General features: G+C 39.2%; 1 protein-coding gene across 6 annotated transcripts in view; it reads left to right on the plus strand.

The window, feature by feature from the left end:
* GCLC (glutamate-cysteine ligase catalytic subunit) overlaps window positions 1-11,088 on the plus strand; it is a 34,698-nt gene extending 23,610 nt beyond the window's left edge. For 4 of the 6 annotated variants that reach the window (XM_053973747.1, XM_053973748.1, XM_053973750.1 and 1 more), the window contains 9 exons: window positions 6-122; window positions 910-1,048; window positions 1,575-1,687; window positions 2,345-2,437; window positions 3,155-3,259; window positions 5,354-5,435; window positions 5,533-5,636; window positions 5,727-5,847; window positions 9,380-11,088. In XM_053973747.1, coding sequence (XP_053829722.1) covers window positions 6-122; window positions 910-1,048; window positions 1,575-1,687; window positions 2,345-2,437; window positions 3,155-3,259; window positions 5,354-5,435; window positions 5,533-5,636; window positions 5,727-5,847; window positions 9,380-9,585 — 1,080 coding nt within the window. In that variant the 3' untranslated portion in view covers window positions 9,586-11,088. The remainder of the gene's footprint in view (window positions 1-5; window positions 123-909; window positions 1,049-1,574; window positions 1,688-2,344; window positions 2,438-3,154; window positions 3,260-5,353; window positions 5,436-5,532; window positions 5,637-5,726; window positions 5,848-9,379) is intronic. The other 2 variants (XM_053973749.1, XM_053973752.1) reach the window with 2 other exon arrangements.
* The last annotated feature ends 1,863 nt before the right edge of the window (window positions 11,089-12,951 follow it).

Consider the following 12,951-nt stretch of genomic DNA (forward strand, 5'->3'; position numbering starts at 1 on the left):
TGTAGATGGCGTTGAGTGCTGCATCTCCATTCTACAGAGGCTACGTGTCTGACATTGACTGTCGCTGGGGAGTGATCTCTGCTTCCGTGGATGATCGAACGCGTGAGGAGCGAGGGCTAGAGGTAAGTCATGGCACATAGGAGGTGTCTAGGGTTTTTCGGGCAAAAAAGTTTAATCTCCTTTAGTATCAGATTCTGCTTGTGCTCATCAGAGTCCCTAATGAGGGAATGTGATGGTCTTTGTGGTAAATACAGGAGAGATGGTGTAACACTCACCTTGGTTGGTCAGTTTGTGTTAACAAATACATATTTTTAATTAGGTATGGAATCCCAGTCTTCTACAGCTGGCTGAAAAGGGCCCCAGTGATGAAACTTTCTAATTTTGCTTGAGCCCAAAAGGCAAAAATTGCACTAGATTAAATAGTGGGTGCTGCTGAGTAGTATAAACTAGAACTAAATCAAGAGAGCCAGGTATCAGAACTTGCACTTACAAAATTACATAAAATAAATAATTTTCAAAATTTACTTGAAATATTTCTTGAACTACCTATTTTAAGGGCATCTCTAACAGTGTGCACATAGTGAAACTGTTGGTACGTGTTTAATGCTTTCCAGGTGCTTTGGGTAATGGCATATTTCATCAGGAAAACATTTCTATATCTAGAGAATTCTAGTAGATGCGTGGTGACTGATTTTTTGCTCAGATTTATATGTCTGCAGACAAAATAGTTGTAATTCCAGAATCACTTTGTATTGAGCCTATTTAAGACTCGTGCTTTTAATAATTTTTATTGAGGTTGTAGGGTTTTTTAAATAGGATAGTAATTCTCAACATAAGTGTCATTAGTGAGCAAAACTTAGGTAACATTGTTAACAAGCTGTTAAAATATTGTATTCTTAAATTATATAGCCACTGAAGAACAACCATTATAGAATCAGTAAATCCAGATATGATTCCATAGACAGTTATCTATCTGAATGTGGTGAGAAATACAATGACATTGATTTGACAATAGACAAAGATATCTACGAGCACCTAATAAAGGAAGGTAAGTGTTGCTTCATTATGAGCAGGTTAAGAATTATGTTTGCAGTGTGTGGGGATATTTTATGGTTTTTGTTGTTGTTTGTTACAAATGTTGTGCAGCCCTCAGAGTGACTCCTGCTCAGGAAGTATATGTGCAGAGTGGTCTTGAGAGTTTTTTTAAAAGGATTCATTTGTAACAGAAACTGTCCCTAATGCATCAAACTGAGTTTCTCAAGCTGGGATTAATGTTTTATTTTTATGGAGAGAGCCGAACTGCTTTAGGAAACATGGCACAGAATGCATCAGAAAACAGGAAGAATGGCAGCCACACCAATACTCAGCTGCCATTTCCAAACAAGAACCTGTTTGGTTTTGGGGTTTTTGCTCTTTTTAATCATTTCCTTCCTTCCTGAACTCATCACTTTAACAGGATGTGGTGGGCTGAGGTAGCACAGCAGTTTTAGATGTTTACAGTCTTGTAAAAAAAATAATTTCCTAGAGCCTGTTTTGATATGTATGAATTGTTTGTTTGAATTTTCATTTTGTAGGTATTGACCACCTTTTGGCACAGCATATTGCACACTTGTTCATTCGAGACCCATTGACTTTGTTTGAGGAGAAAATACATCTAGATGATGCAAATGAATCCGACCATTTTGAGGTTACGTCTGATTTAGAGGAATTTATTAAATATATCTATAATTTCTTATTTTATAATATTACTTAATTGGAGGATGGCTGTATTAGCTAAGGATTTTTTCATTAATTTTCCACTTTAGCTAATATTTTAGCATATGACTTTGGAGTTGTAAGCACATTCATTTATTCATTTTATCTTTTATTTAGAAGGTGATGGCTTATACTTTAAACCAAATAAAATATGAAGAACCTAAATTACAGCTATGGTATATAAATGTTAAAGGGAACTGTCAATTTTAAACCTGGTTTGTATTTTATTTATGTAGAAACCTCTCTTTTACAGCTTTATGAGGTAATAGCTGTGGTAGTATTAGGCCTTCTTAGTTCAGGATGTGTTGGCCCCTCACGAAAAAATAAAGTCAGCTGCATGCCTGTCCCTTAGTGTCTTGTACATAATAACCAAAACAGCATGAGAAAGTACAACATATTTGCTCCTAGGTTGGGTAGTTGTACTGTGAGCTTTAAGAAATTACAGCACTTGCTTTGGAACCACTTCTCTAACCTGCTAGGCTGTTCCACAGAAAACACTAGGACTCTAGTTATCTGCTTATTTTTCTTCAATTATATTATAGAATGATGTGTATCTTGATTGTGACAGATTATTTCATGTGCTTTGCAGAATATTCAGTCTACAAACTGGCAGACAATGAGGTTTAAGCCACCACCTCCAAATTCAGATATTGGATGGAGAGTGGAATTCAGACCTATGGAGGTAAGGAAGACATCAGTATGTACAAGAGCACATTTCCTTTTAAGTGGAAAAGTACCAGGCATTCTGCCATCCAGTATCAAACTCCTGTTACTTGTGCTGTGTTTTCTCCCCTTTGATTTGCTAGATGCAAGTGAAGTGGACAGCAGTATTTAATCAGGCATGGACTGTGGGAATGTAACTGACAGGAGAATCCACTGCAGTACATCAACGCATGCTAATGGATGTGGGGTGATGGGGAAAGGAATTAGGCTTGTATTAAAGCAGCAGTAAACAAAGCCCCATTTAGCTTTTAGAGACTGTATTTCTCTAGTACATTTCCTGATACTGAACAATTCCACTGTCACAGTTTTGTTTGTTTCACAAGTGCTTTTACTCTATAGTTGTCTGTTTCTAAGCTCTCTGAATTCAATCCTTTTAGAGTGGAAATTTAAAAGCTACTGTACTTCTGTAATTAGAGAGCCTGAAGGTGCAGGTTATTAGTCTTTAGAAGCACAAGTGTGCTTTGCATTGAATTGCAGGGTTGAGTTTGTTGAAGCGTGTGCGTGCTTTGTGCGCTGGAAGTCAGTGCTGCTGATTGCGTGTGTGGATCACCCCTCGGCGAGTTCAGCGTGTGTGAACACAAGTGCCAGCATGAACATCTGAGTCAGACTGTTCCAGACTGTCCTTGCACCTCTGTTCCCACTAAAGTAATTGAATCTCAACTCCTTTCATGTCTAGGTCCAGTTAACAGACTTTGAAAACTCTGCATATGTTGTGTTTGTGGTATTGCTAACCAGAGTGATTCTATCATATAAACTGGATTTTCTCATTCCTTTGTCCAAGGTAGGTGTGAAAGATCAGATTTGTTAGAGCTAAATGTAATGCATCAAGTCTGGTTTTTATCCCCTGCAAGCTCAGAAATATTTGTCCACTTACAGAACAGTAATTTTTATCTTTCAGTCAATTTTCATCTGTTCCAGTACTTTGAATTAATTTAAACTCTACAATATTAAATAAATATGTTACTGCTGTCTCATGGAATTAAACATAGACAAATGCTGTAGGAATTTCTGTGATGCCTAGCATTGAACTTCTGAGAAATACCACGGTCACAAAGCTGTTTTGAGTCTGGGAAAGGGTATGTTTCCCCCATTTTACATACAGGGGGAAATATGTGGAACTCAAAAGAAAAGCTTTAGACTTATCTTAACATGAATGTTGCCTGTGTCTCATATTCTGTGTTTTGTTTGTATCTAGTGGGGAAAGGAAGAGTTTGGCATGCTTAGTGTTACACAGTATTTGAGTGGAAACAAATACTACTGATTCTGGTCACAACTGTGTCTTTAGACAGACAAGCCGTGCAAAATGTACTTTTTCTTTAATCTTGCCCTCACAATTGCTGAACTTTTTTGTGTGAAACTGTCCTTGCGTGTCCTTTTTCTGAGGCACTTGACCAAAAAATGTCTTTTTAGATGGATATTCCTGTGATGTTATAGGTAGCTTTAAAAAAGATCTTGTAAGGCAGAAGGCTTTTGACACTATGCTGGAAAATCCAGCATAGGCATAGTATCCTGTGGCTTTTCATAGAGTTTTTTTAAATTAAAATGGAGAAAAATATTGAAGTTGTAGATTTACAGTAATGATACCATACATAAATGGTATGATTTGGGATGACTTCTAAAAGGAGATGTCACGGAGTTCAGACTCCATGAATAATGCAGCAATTTAGCAGTTAGATTACATAATTACATTGTTATTTGAGTGTCTCAAAAGCACAAAATTTTTAACTCCCAGTTAAGAGTGAGTAAGAGATCAGGTGCTGAAAGAACCTGATCAGAATTGGAGGGCTGGGGGGCTTAAAATTGCTTGAGCTTGCCAAGCAATTTGGCAGGTAATACAACACAGAATTGCACAACCATTGGTAAGCCTGCCTCTTTCAAGTAAAATAATAGGGGGTTATGGGGCTAATCTCACACTAATCTTGGCTGTCTGATTTAATGTGGTTGAATGCTCATCAGCTGGGACTGGAGTTCTTTCAAACTTTCAAAACAACCTGTTGTGTAAATAGGTTTCATAATATAAAATGAATTGAAAACAAAATTGAAAACAAAGCTTGGAAAGGTAAGAAATAAGTGAAGATTTTGCATAGCCTTTAGTTAAATATCAGACAAAGAATTCAGCAAATTATATCTCTTTTTTTGAAGAGAATGTGGTAAAGCTAATGTCCAGAAGCTGTATGATGTTAATTAATTCCCTGAGAACACACCAACCAAAGAACTTGGACAAAATCTTCCATCCAGAAAGACAGAACAATGCTTATGTCATTTGCAGAGCAAACATCGTGGTTTGGGGGACTTCTGAGAAGCCTGAAATTTAAAACTTTTTTGCTAGCAATCTTAAGTTTAAATATCTAACTTTTTTTTAGATGGAATAGATACAATTCCCATAAAAACTTACAGAAACAGAATGCTGTTTCTGGAAGTTTGTTTAATACAGTGATAATTCTTCTAAAGACAGCGATGATTTTGTTATTAAAAGCAGCAAATTATGGCTAGGGAAATTGATGTTTTCTTCTTCCTTAGGTATTTAAATTGCATCTTAAATATGAAAATAAATCTGCCAGAAGGGATGTAACCTGTTAATTGTAACTGTTCCTGTGTTTTCATCCAAACTTAAATTAGCATAGGATGTTCTAACATGATACCATTACCTATTCTACTGGAGACCCAGTTTCATAAAGTGTTATCTGTTGGTGGGTTTGTCCTGGACACTGAAGAATGAAATAAAACCTTAGAAGCACAAGTGTGCTTGACCTTGTGTGATGAAATAGTAAGAAATATAGTAGATATTTCAATTTGTGAAACACAAACGTGACAGTTTGGTAGAATCCTACTTTTCTAAAACGTCACAGATCTCTGAAATACTTTTTTTTGCCAGGTGGATGAAAACATGAAGGTGGCCCAGAAAAGAGATGCTGTACGACAGGGAATGTTTTACTTCAGAAAAGATATATGCAAAGGTATCACATCAAGTAATCTGACTAACATAGTTGTGAATGTTTAACACGTGTCTTGCCTTTTAACCATTTTTTTCCTTTCCCTTTGTCACATGTGAAGGTGGAAATGCTGTTTTGGATGGATGTGGCTCTGCACAGAATGGGACAGGCACCGACACAGAAGAGTACACCTTAATGAGCATTGACACAATTATCAATGGGAAGGTAATAGCCCCTTCTACCTGGAACACATTCTATTCTACCCTCCCAGAAACCAGACTGTGTGTTTTATACTGATTCTGTTCTCTTACACAGGAAGGAGTCTTTCCTGGTTTGATCCCAATTTTGAATTCCTATCTTGAAAATATGGAAGTGGATGTGGATACAAGATGCACCATCCTAAACTATCTGAAGCTAATAAAAAAGAGAGCCTCTGGTATGTTTGGTATTTTTGGACATTGACTTTCTTCGCATTTTTCTACTTTCAATTGGATAAGACTGATGGGACCTGTGGATGTCTCGTTAGCTGTTGAATCATTAGAGCAAAGGACTGGAGTGTGTTCTCTGGTTTAAATCTTGTCCTGTATTTTTGATCTTTAATGTTTAGTGATCCATTTTAGAACTTAAATTCGGAGTAACTGATAGAGTAATAATCATGGTTTAGAGGGTAGTATATACCCAGTCCTCAGTTTTGCTTTTCAACACCATTTACTGCTGCTTTTGCTACTGTATTGTCTGTCCACTTTGTAGAAGTTTAAACATACACTAGTCCACTTCACCCTGTCACTTGAATGTTGTAAGAGTGTTTGAGGCTGGGTCTGATAACTTGTCTGATACTACTGGTGTGACTCCAAAGCTTACTGCTCCAACAGATTCATGACTGTAAACTCAGGTCTGCTGGACCATGGGACCTAGACTTTAGCTCACTGATAAGAAAGTCCTTCTGTAAGTAGCAGAACTCCTTCAAGGCAGAGGAGGCTCTTCCACAGTCTTTACCATGTTGCAATGTTTTTCAAGACCAGTGTATAATGACTGTTTATGTTTCTTCTTAAAATTTACTTTTTAATGAGTAAAAGATGCAGGCTAAACTTAATTCAGGACTGTGTGCTTAGCTCAGGCTGCAGCAACTTCTTAACTTTTTCTGTGTAAATCCCCTGTATAACTGCACTGATGTAAATTTAGCTAGATGGTAATTTTAGCCTCCTAAGTTTGAGGCTAAATAATGGGGTTTTTTTCTTACCTCTCTTCCCCCTCCCACCAAGTTTTAAACTAAAGTGCTGCATTCCTTTTTAATTCTTGAAATGAAAAGCTGTAGGAGCTTTTAGGTAAAGACCTTTCCAAAGCTGAGATGATATTCATGATTTTGTCTTATCTGGTAATTCACTACTTCAGCAGTTCTTTAGAATGGTTAACATGTTTTTAGACATTCCCTTGTCTGTTGTTTGGGGTTTTTTTCCTTCAGAGAAATGGTCTTGAGAAAACAAGGAATCCATAAATGTAGCAGGCTTTTTTCCTGAGGCCTAGTGACCAGCTGCAGGTGTTCCCCACCAAAGAAAAACTTTGCTACCTGGTGCAAAGTTGCAGTTATTGCAAAAGTCAGCTCCTCTATTTACACAGACCTAAAAGCTGTGAGAGTGAGGTAGATAAGAGTGTAGTTTATAGTTCAGCTCTTACAAACTGAAATGACTTTTAAATGAGGCTTCTTAAGAACTAGAATTCACAGAATAAAAAAGCTTTAGGTATTGTGTTACTGTGTCATGATGTTTCTCAGTTGTGAGCTTCGGATTATTCCAGTTTCCTCTTGGTCCTCAATCAAATGTTCCTGATCTGCAGCTTTAGAATGAGTCCTTTCCACACAGAGTGGCCATTTTTCAGATTTCTCAAATGGTGAACACAGCACTCATGAGTTAAGACCACTGACACCTTAGCTGCTGTGGCTGTAACCTTGCCCTAGCATAATTCATTTGAGCTTCAGTCACCTCCTCTCCTGCAGCACAACAAGGCATTACCCTCCTGGTCTCTGTATAGCTGGTGTGTGATTGCCACCATTCAGTGAGACTAGAGATTTTTTAGGCAGGCAGCAGCAGCTGCTGACCACCACCAAATACCAATGACAGCAGTACTGAGGTAGCAGCATCAAGTGGTCCTTGTCCTGGTGTGCTCTCCTGGCTGCCTGCAGTGCAGTTATCAGAGAGCTTGATGAGCATTCACAGATGTGATTTCCATGATCTTTGCCTTACCTTTCTTGAAGCAGTTACACTTTTGCTCCCCCTAAAGTCATATAATAAGAAATGACACAGTTCTATTATATGCTTTTTGAAAAAAATAATTCTGTAGTTTCTCATGTTTAAATGCTCTTCACGGTTATTCCATTATACGCCTTCTTGTTCCTGTGTTGTAAGATCACCTTTATCTACTCACTTGTCATCAGCATTCCTAATTGTGTGGACCTCTCCAGTATATTGTTGCTCCTGAACTTACAATTCCCTTTGCCTCTCAGTGCCTGGCAGGTGTCTCACTCCTTTTGTCAGTCAGTGGTACCATACTCCGGTACTGAGAGCCGCAGGCTGCACTCCCAGTGGAGGTGTGCAGGGAACGGCGTGGCGAGGATGGGGAGTGCCGGGGCTGCCTGGCCACTAGGTGTCCGTGTTGCTGTGCACTGGACACTGCCCGGCTCCTGCAGGCTTGCACTTCAAACGTGTCTCTTCATAAGCTTCACTCCGCTCATCTCCTGGCGCCACTGACTTTCTTGCAGGCCCCTGCTTCTCGTTTGTGTTAGAAAAGTTTTCATGTTGAGTTTTTAGTGCCTTCAACAAATAAAGCCTCTTGGGTAATTTTTTTCCTGCCCTCTTATGTAGAACTGCAAACTCTGGCCTCATTCTTTAAAACGTCACTTCTGGTTTTTGAAGCACATTTTGATTTCTAGTAAACTTTTTTATTCTGCTTTTCTTTCCAGTACTTTCTGCAATTTTTCTGATTTGTCTTCATGTACATCTGTTCAAAACCACTGCTAGGATATTTTTAAGTAGTGTTGGATTCTTTTTACTTTTTATTTGTGTGTTCCTTCATGCTTTCTCTAACTTGATTCCTCTTGCTTTTTATAATATTTTTAAACCAAAGACTTCTGTAGTGGAAGCCCTTGACTCTTCCCACTCTAACAGTGAAGCTGATGTTCTGGTAGCTAGCCATGAAAGTTTTTCTAGGCTCTTTGAGCACCCCATCAGCCCATCGTAATGTCTTAACAGTCAGAGTTACCTTAAACTTGTAGTAGTTAAGGTTTGCTTGCAAGTGCTGCATTCTGGAGCAAGATTCAGCAGCCTGGACACTGGTGTCCAGCCAGCCCCCAGCTGCAGCTTCATGGGGATACCAGTCTCCTGCAAGTGGTGTGTGTCATTCAGTGACCTTTTACAGAGGTGCTGGGGACCCCTAGAACTGTGGAGTGAAGCAGAGGTACTGTGTACAAACCAGAAGTCGGTATAATTGGGAACCAGCCTATTTTTTTGCTAGAGTAGCTGCCAGAGGGAGAAAGAATAATAAGCCCAGGTTGACTGATCAAAATTAGCAGCTCAGTTGGATGGATCAACTACAAACTTATTTTATATAAATGTAGGAGTGCAGAGGTGTCTGTCAATTCATCTCAGCCAGATTCTCTGTTAAATGAAGTGTTTAAGACCTTTTGCTGTATAATCTGTTGGTAGCACCTGTTTCAGTTGCTACTTCTCTCTGCATTATATCATTGGAACATCTGAAAGTTGGAAAATTGCACCAGGTGTCTTTTAGACCATCAGGGATATGTTGGCTTAATTGTGCCTGCAGTTTAGCCACATTTAAAAACCAAAAAGTGTAGGAATGTGTTTCTCATGAAAGCATGGGTTACTCATTAATTGTGTATATAGTGCACAGAACTCTAGATGTTCTACTGCTAAATTAGATGTGTAAACTGAAATTTAATTTCCTCTTGCCCACAGGAGAATTAATGACAGTTGCTCGATGGATGAGGGAATTCATCGCACAGCATCCGGACTACAAGCAAGACAGTGTGATAACTGATGAAATGAATTACAGCCTTATGTGGAAATGCAACCAAATCGCTCAAGGCCAGGCAGAGTGTCCTGAACTATTGGGGGTAGGATTTAATAAGAAACAAAGTGGAAATAAAACTGACTCTTTGTAATGAATGAATGCTTCTTAAATAGTAAAAACATTAAGCCTTTTAGCAAAGCACTAGCAAAGATACTGTGAATCTGGTACAGTTTCATGGTGTGAAGACCAAAACAGGGATACTGCACTATAAAATGGGCCAATCTGCCTAAATATTCATTTAAGGCATCCTAAAATAGGCATATTCTTATTGTTAAGGTTTATACAATATACATGTAAATAGTAAAATATTTTTATGATTAACATCAATGTATTTTAATAACATTGTAACTAAGGTTATTGTGAATTAGCTTGTAACTTTTTTATGCTTAATATAGAAAGAAAAATTGTCATGAACAGCTTTGTAAATGTAATGGTACTTGTATATTATATGCATTCCAGTTACTGAATGTTTACTGTAATTTTTTTAACCTGGAATGTGCTAAGTAATTTACCTTATTGTGTAAGAAAAAAAATCCTTCTGGATCTACCTGAATCGCAGATACTTCTTCCTTCCATTTGGGTTTTGAAAGTATTTAAGAACAGACAAATATATGTGCATCTGAGTAACTAATCTTACAGTAGTTTCTCAGTTGCCACAAGTCCTTCATCCACTTGTAAACTGTAAAACTCAGAGGAACAGATCTGTCTTTATTCAGATAATGCAAGTCAGCCTGCCTGCAGATGCAGTTATTCTTTCCCCTCTGAAATAAGCTGTATGCTCTCTCAGTTCAGAAAATCTGCCCAATGATTTCACAAAAAAAGTAGTAAGGGGAGATGTGTCGAAAGGGAGGAGGAAATGGGAGCTGGACATACAGCTCTCTTCACAAAGGAACCAGAGACCCCTGCTCTGGACTTCAGCCTGCTTGACGGCTCTTCTCCCACACTGCTGCTGTTCCCACAGTCAACAATGACTGCAGCATAAAACCAAACTTCTGTCCATTCTTCCTGAAGGTTGAGTTCCTCATTTTGTCATTTTGTTAATTATAAATATTTTTGTCAGCATGTTTATTTTCTATAAGGTAATTTATGTAGGTGGCTGGGGTTACCTACATAGCTGTAGTTATGGACAACTTGATCCCCTTCAGAGAACAGTTTAAAAAGAAATTTTGGAATGCACTAATCCTTTGAATTGGAAGCTGGTGCTAGGAGTGACTGTAATCTATTTAAATTCAGCCATTGCATCTGTAAATAAAGCAAACTTAAGGGGCCTTTTTGATTTAGCTTCTTAACTGATTTCTAAAAGTGAATTGCAATAGGGGTAGAAGATGCAAAGCTTAATGGAAGCATATAAAAATACCTAAGATCTAATTACTTTTTTTAAAAGAACTAATGGAGAAACTGCAGTGAGAGGTGCACCAAAAAGCTTTTATGTACTGAATTACACTTCATTCTGTGTTCACAGGTGTGCTTTAGAGAATAAAAAGAATACTCTTTCTCTGCAGTGGTGAATTTGTTTTAATTAAGATGTAGGCATATGCTAATTTAGTTTCTGTAATAAGGAAATAAAAATAAAATTTGCAGTATGTGTTGCTCACTTGCATGACTTGAACCCACATTTTTAGATTCAAAAAAGGAGGAGTTGCATACCTGGCAGGTACAATTCACCCAGACTTACTTTGTTCACAGTGGAGCTTCTCAGGACTCAGACAAATGGTCTGACATTCCTACCGCAAAGAAGTCCTTGCTATTGTTAAAGTAGCATCTGTCTGATTGCACAGCATGAGCTGCTGTGCTTGGAAAACCCTTAAAAACAGTTGGAATGCTTTTCTGCTGGTACTGCTTCAATACATGTCTTTATTCCCTGGAAGTTTCCCTCCTGATTTCTTGTGTGCATATTTCCAGAGGGATGAGTGAGATCAAACACAGAGCTGCTTCTGTTTTTGAGACATGCATGGTTGCAGTGTGTAAGCATTGTACGTTCACTAGATGAAGAGCTCAGGTATGTGATCCAGCCTGTTCTTTATAGTATGGTGAAGGCTGTCAGCGCAAAGCAGAGTTGCTGCAGGGACAGGGGGCAAGCTTTGCCACTATCTTTGAATACAACTTAAGAGGTGGCTCTGTTCTGTCTGTGCCCACTCTGAGGTAGAGAAGCAATCCCTAGTCCAAGCCTCAAGCCCTGGCTGGCCTTTTGCAGAGAGCATGAGACACTTCTTTGGGCTATGCATACAGGACTTTTGGTTCTGCAGTCATGAAGTGCTTTCATAGAAATAATGACCTTTCCATCATGTGAGCAAAGGAAGGGGAAGAACGATCAGGCACTTGAGGTTAATTGTGATTGATTCCTTGCCCAAAGACTAACTGTGCATCAATCATGGCACTTTCAGTGATCATTGTGTTGGCCTCAGTTCAGCCCCAGTAACACACTTCATGCCTTCTGCCCAGTTTTCAGCTAGGAGATCCCATTGTGATCTCCAGAGGTTTGACGCCATGAAATCTGATTCCAGTTTTCTCTTGCATCAGACTATTTATGTTCAAGTGTCTTTGTTTCTGGATTATTACAGCCATGCTTTTATCATGGCCAACATCCTGAAAATGTGTCTCCTTTAGTGTGTGTACAGAGCTCTGCAAGCAGCTTGCCTTTCTCAGAGTGGTGCAGGTCGACTCTAGCCTGGGTTCCTCCCTCCACGGGGCCACAGGTCCTGCCAGGAGTCCATGCTGTTGTGGATTTCCCACAGGATCATGGCTTCCTTTGGGTATTCATCTGCTTGGCTGGGGGTTCTTCTAGGAGCTGCAGCTGGAGCTCTGCACCACCGTGGAGCTTTCATGGGCTGCAGGGGCACAGCTGTCTCACCATGGTCTGCAGGGAATCTCAGCTCTGTAACCTGGAACACCACCTCCTCCTCCTCTTTCTCTGACCTTGGTGTCTGCAGAGTTGTTTCTCACACATTTTCTCACTCCTCTTTTCCAGCTGAGTGCTGATGTGCTGGTTTTTCCCTTCTTCTTAAAAATACTATTCCAGAAGCACTACCACTGTTGATGATGGGCTCAACCTGGGCTAGCAACAGGTCTTTCTTGGAGCCATCTGTCATTGACTCTGTTGCACATGGAGGAAGCTTCCAGCAGCTTCTCACAGAAGCCACCCGTATAGCCCACCCAATACCAAAACGGGGCCATGCAAACCCAATACAGTGTTCCCTGGAATAAGGTTCCCTTAGAAATGGGAAACTCCTTGTAAGATTCTCCTAGGAAGTCAGGAAGGCTTTGCAGGCTACAACGCTTTCTGCCAATTCGCTCTCAAGTATGAGGATTCACTTTGTACAGCAGTGGGAGCAGTAAATGCAAGTTTCTGCAGCTTGTGTAGCAGCATTGTGTCCCTTTGAACAAAGCAATGTCTTTCCTGAAGAAAAGTATAACTGTAAATGCTGGCTTATGAACTGAACAACTGGGCAAGATACTA

Source organism: Vidua macroura, chromosome 3 (assembly GCF_024509145.1).
Source record: "Vidua macroura isolate BioBank_ID:100142 chromosome 3, ASM2450914v1, whole genome shotgun sequence".
Lineage (NCBI taxonomy): Eukaryota > Metazoa > Chordata > Aves > Passeriformes > Viduidae > Vidua > Vidua macroura.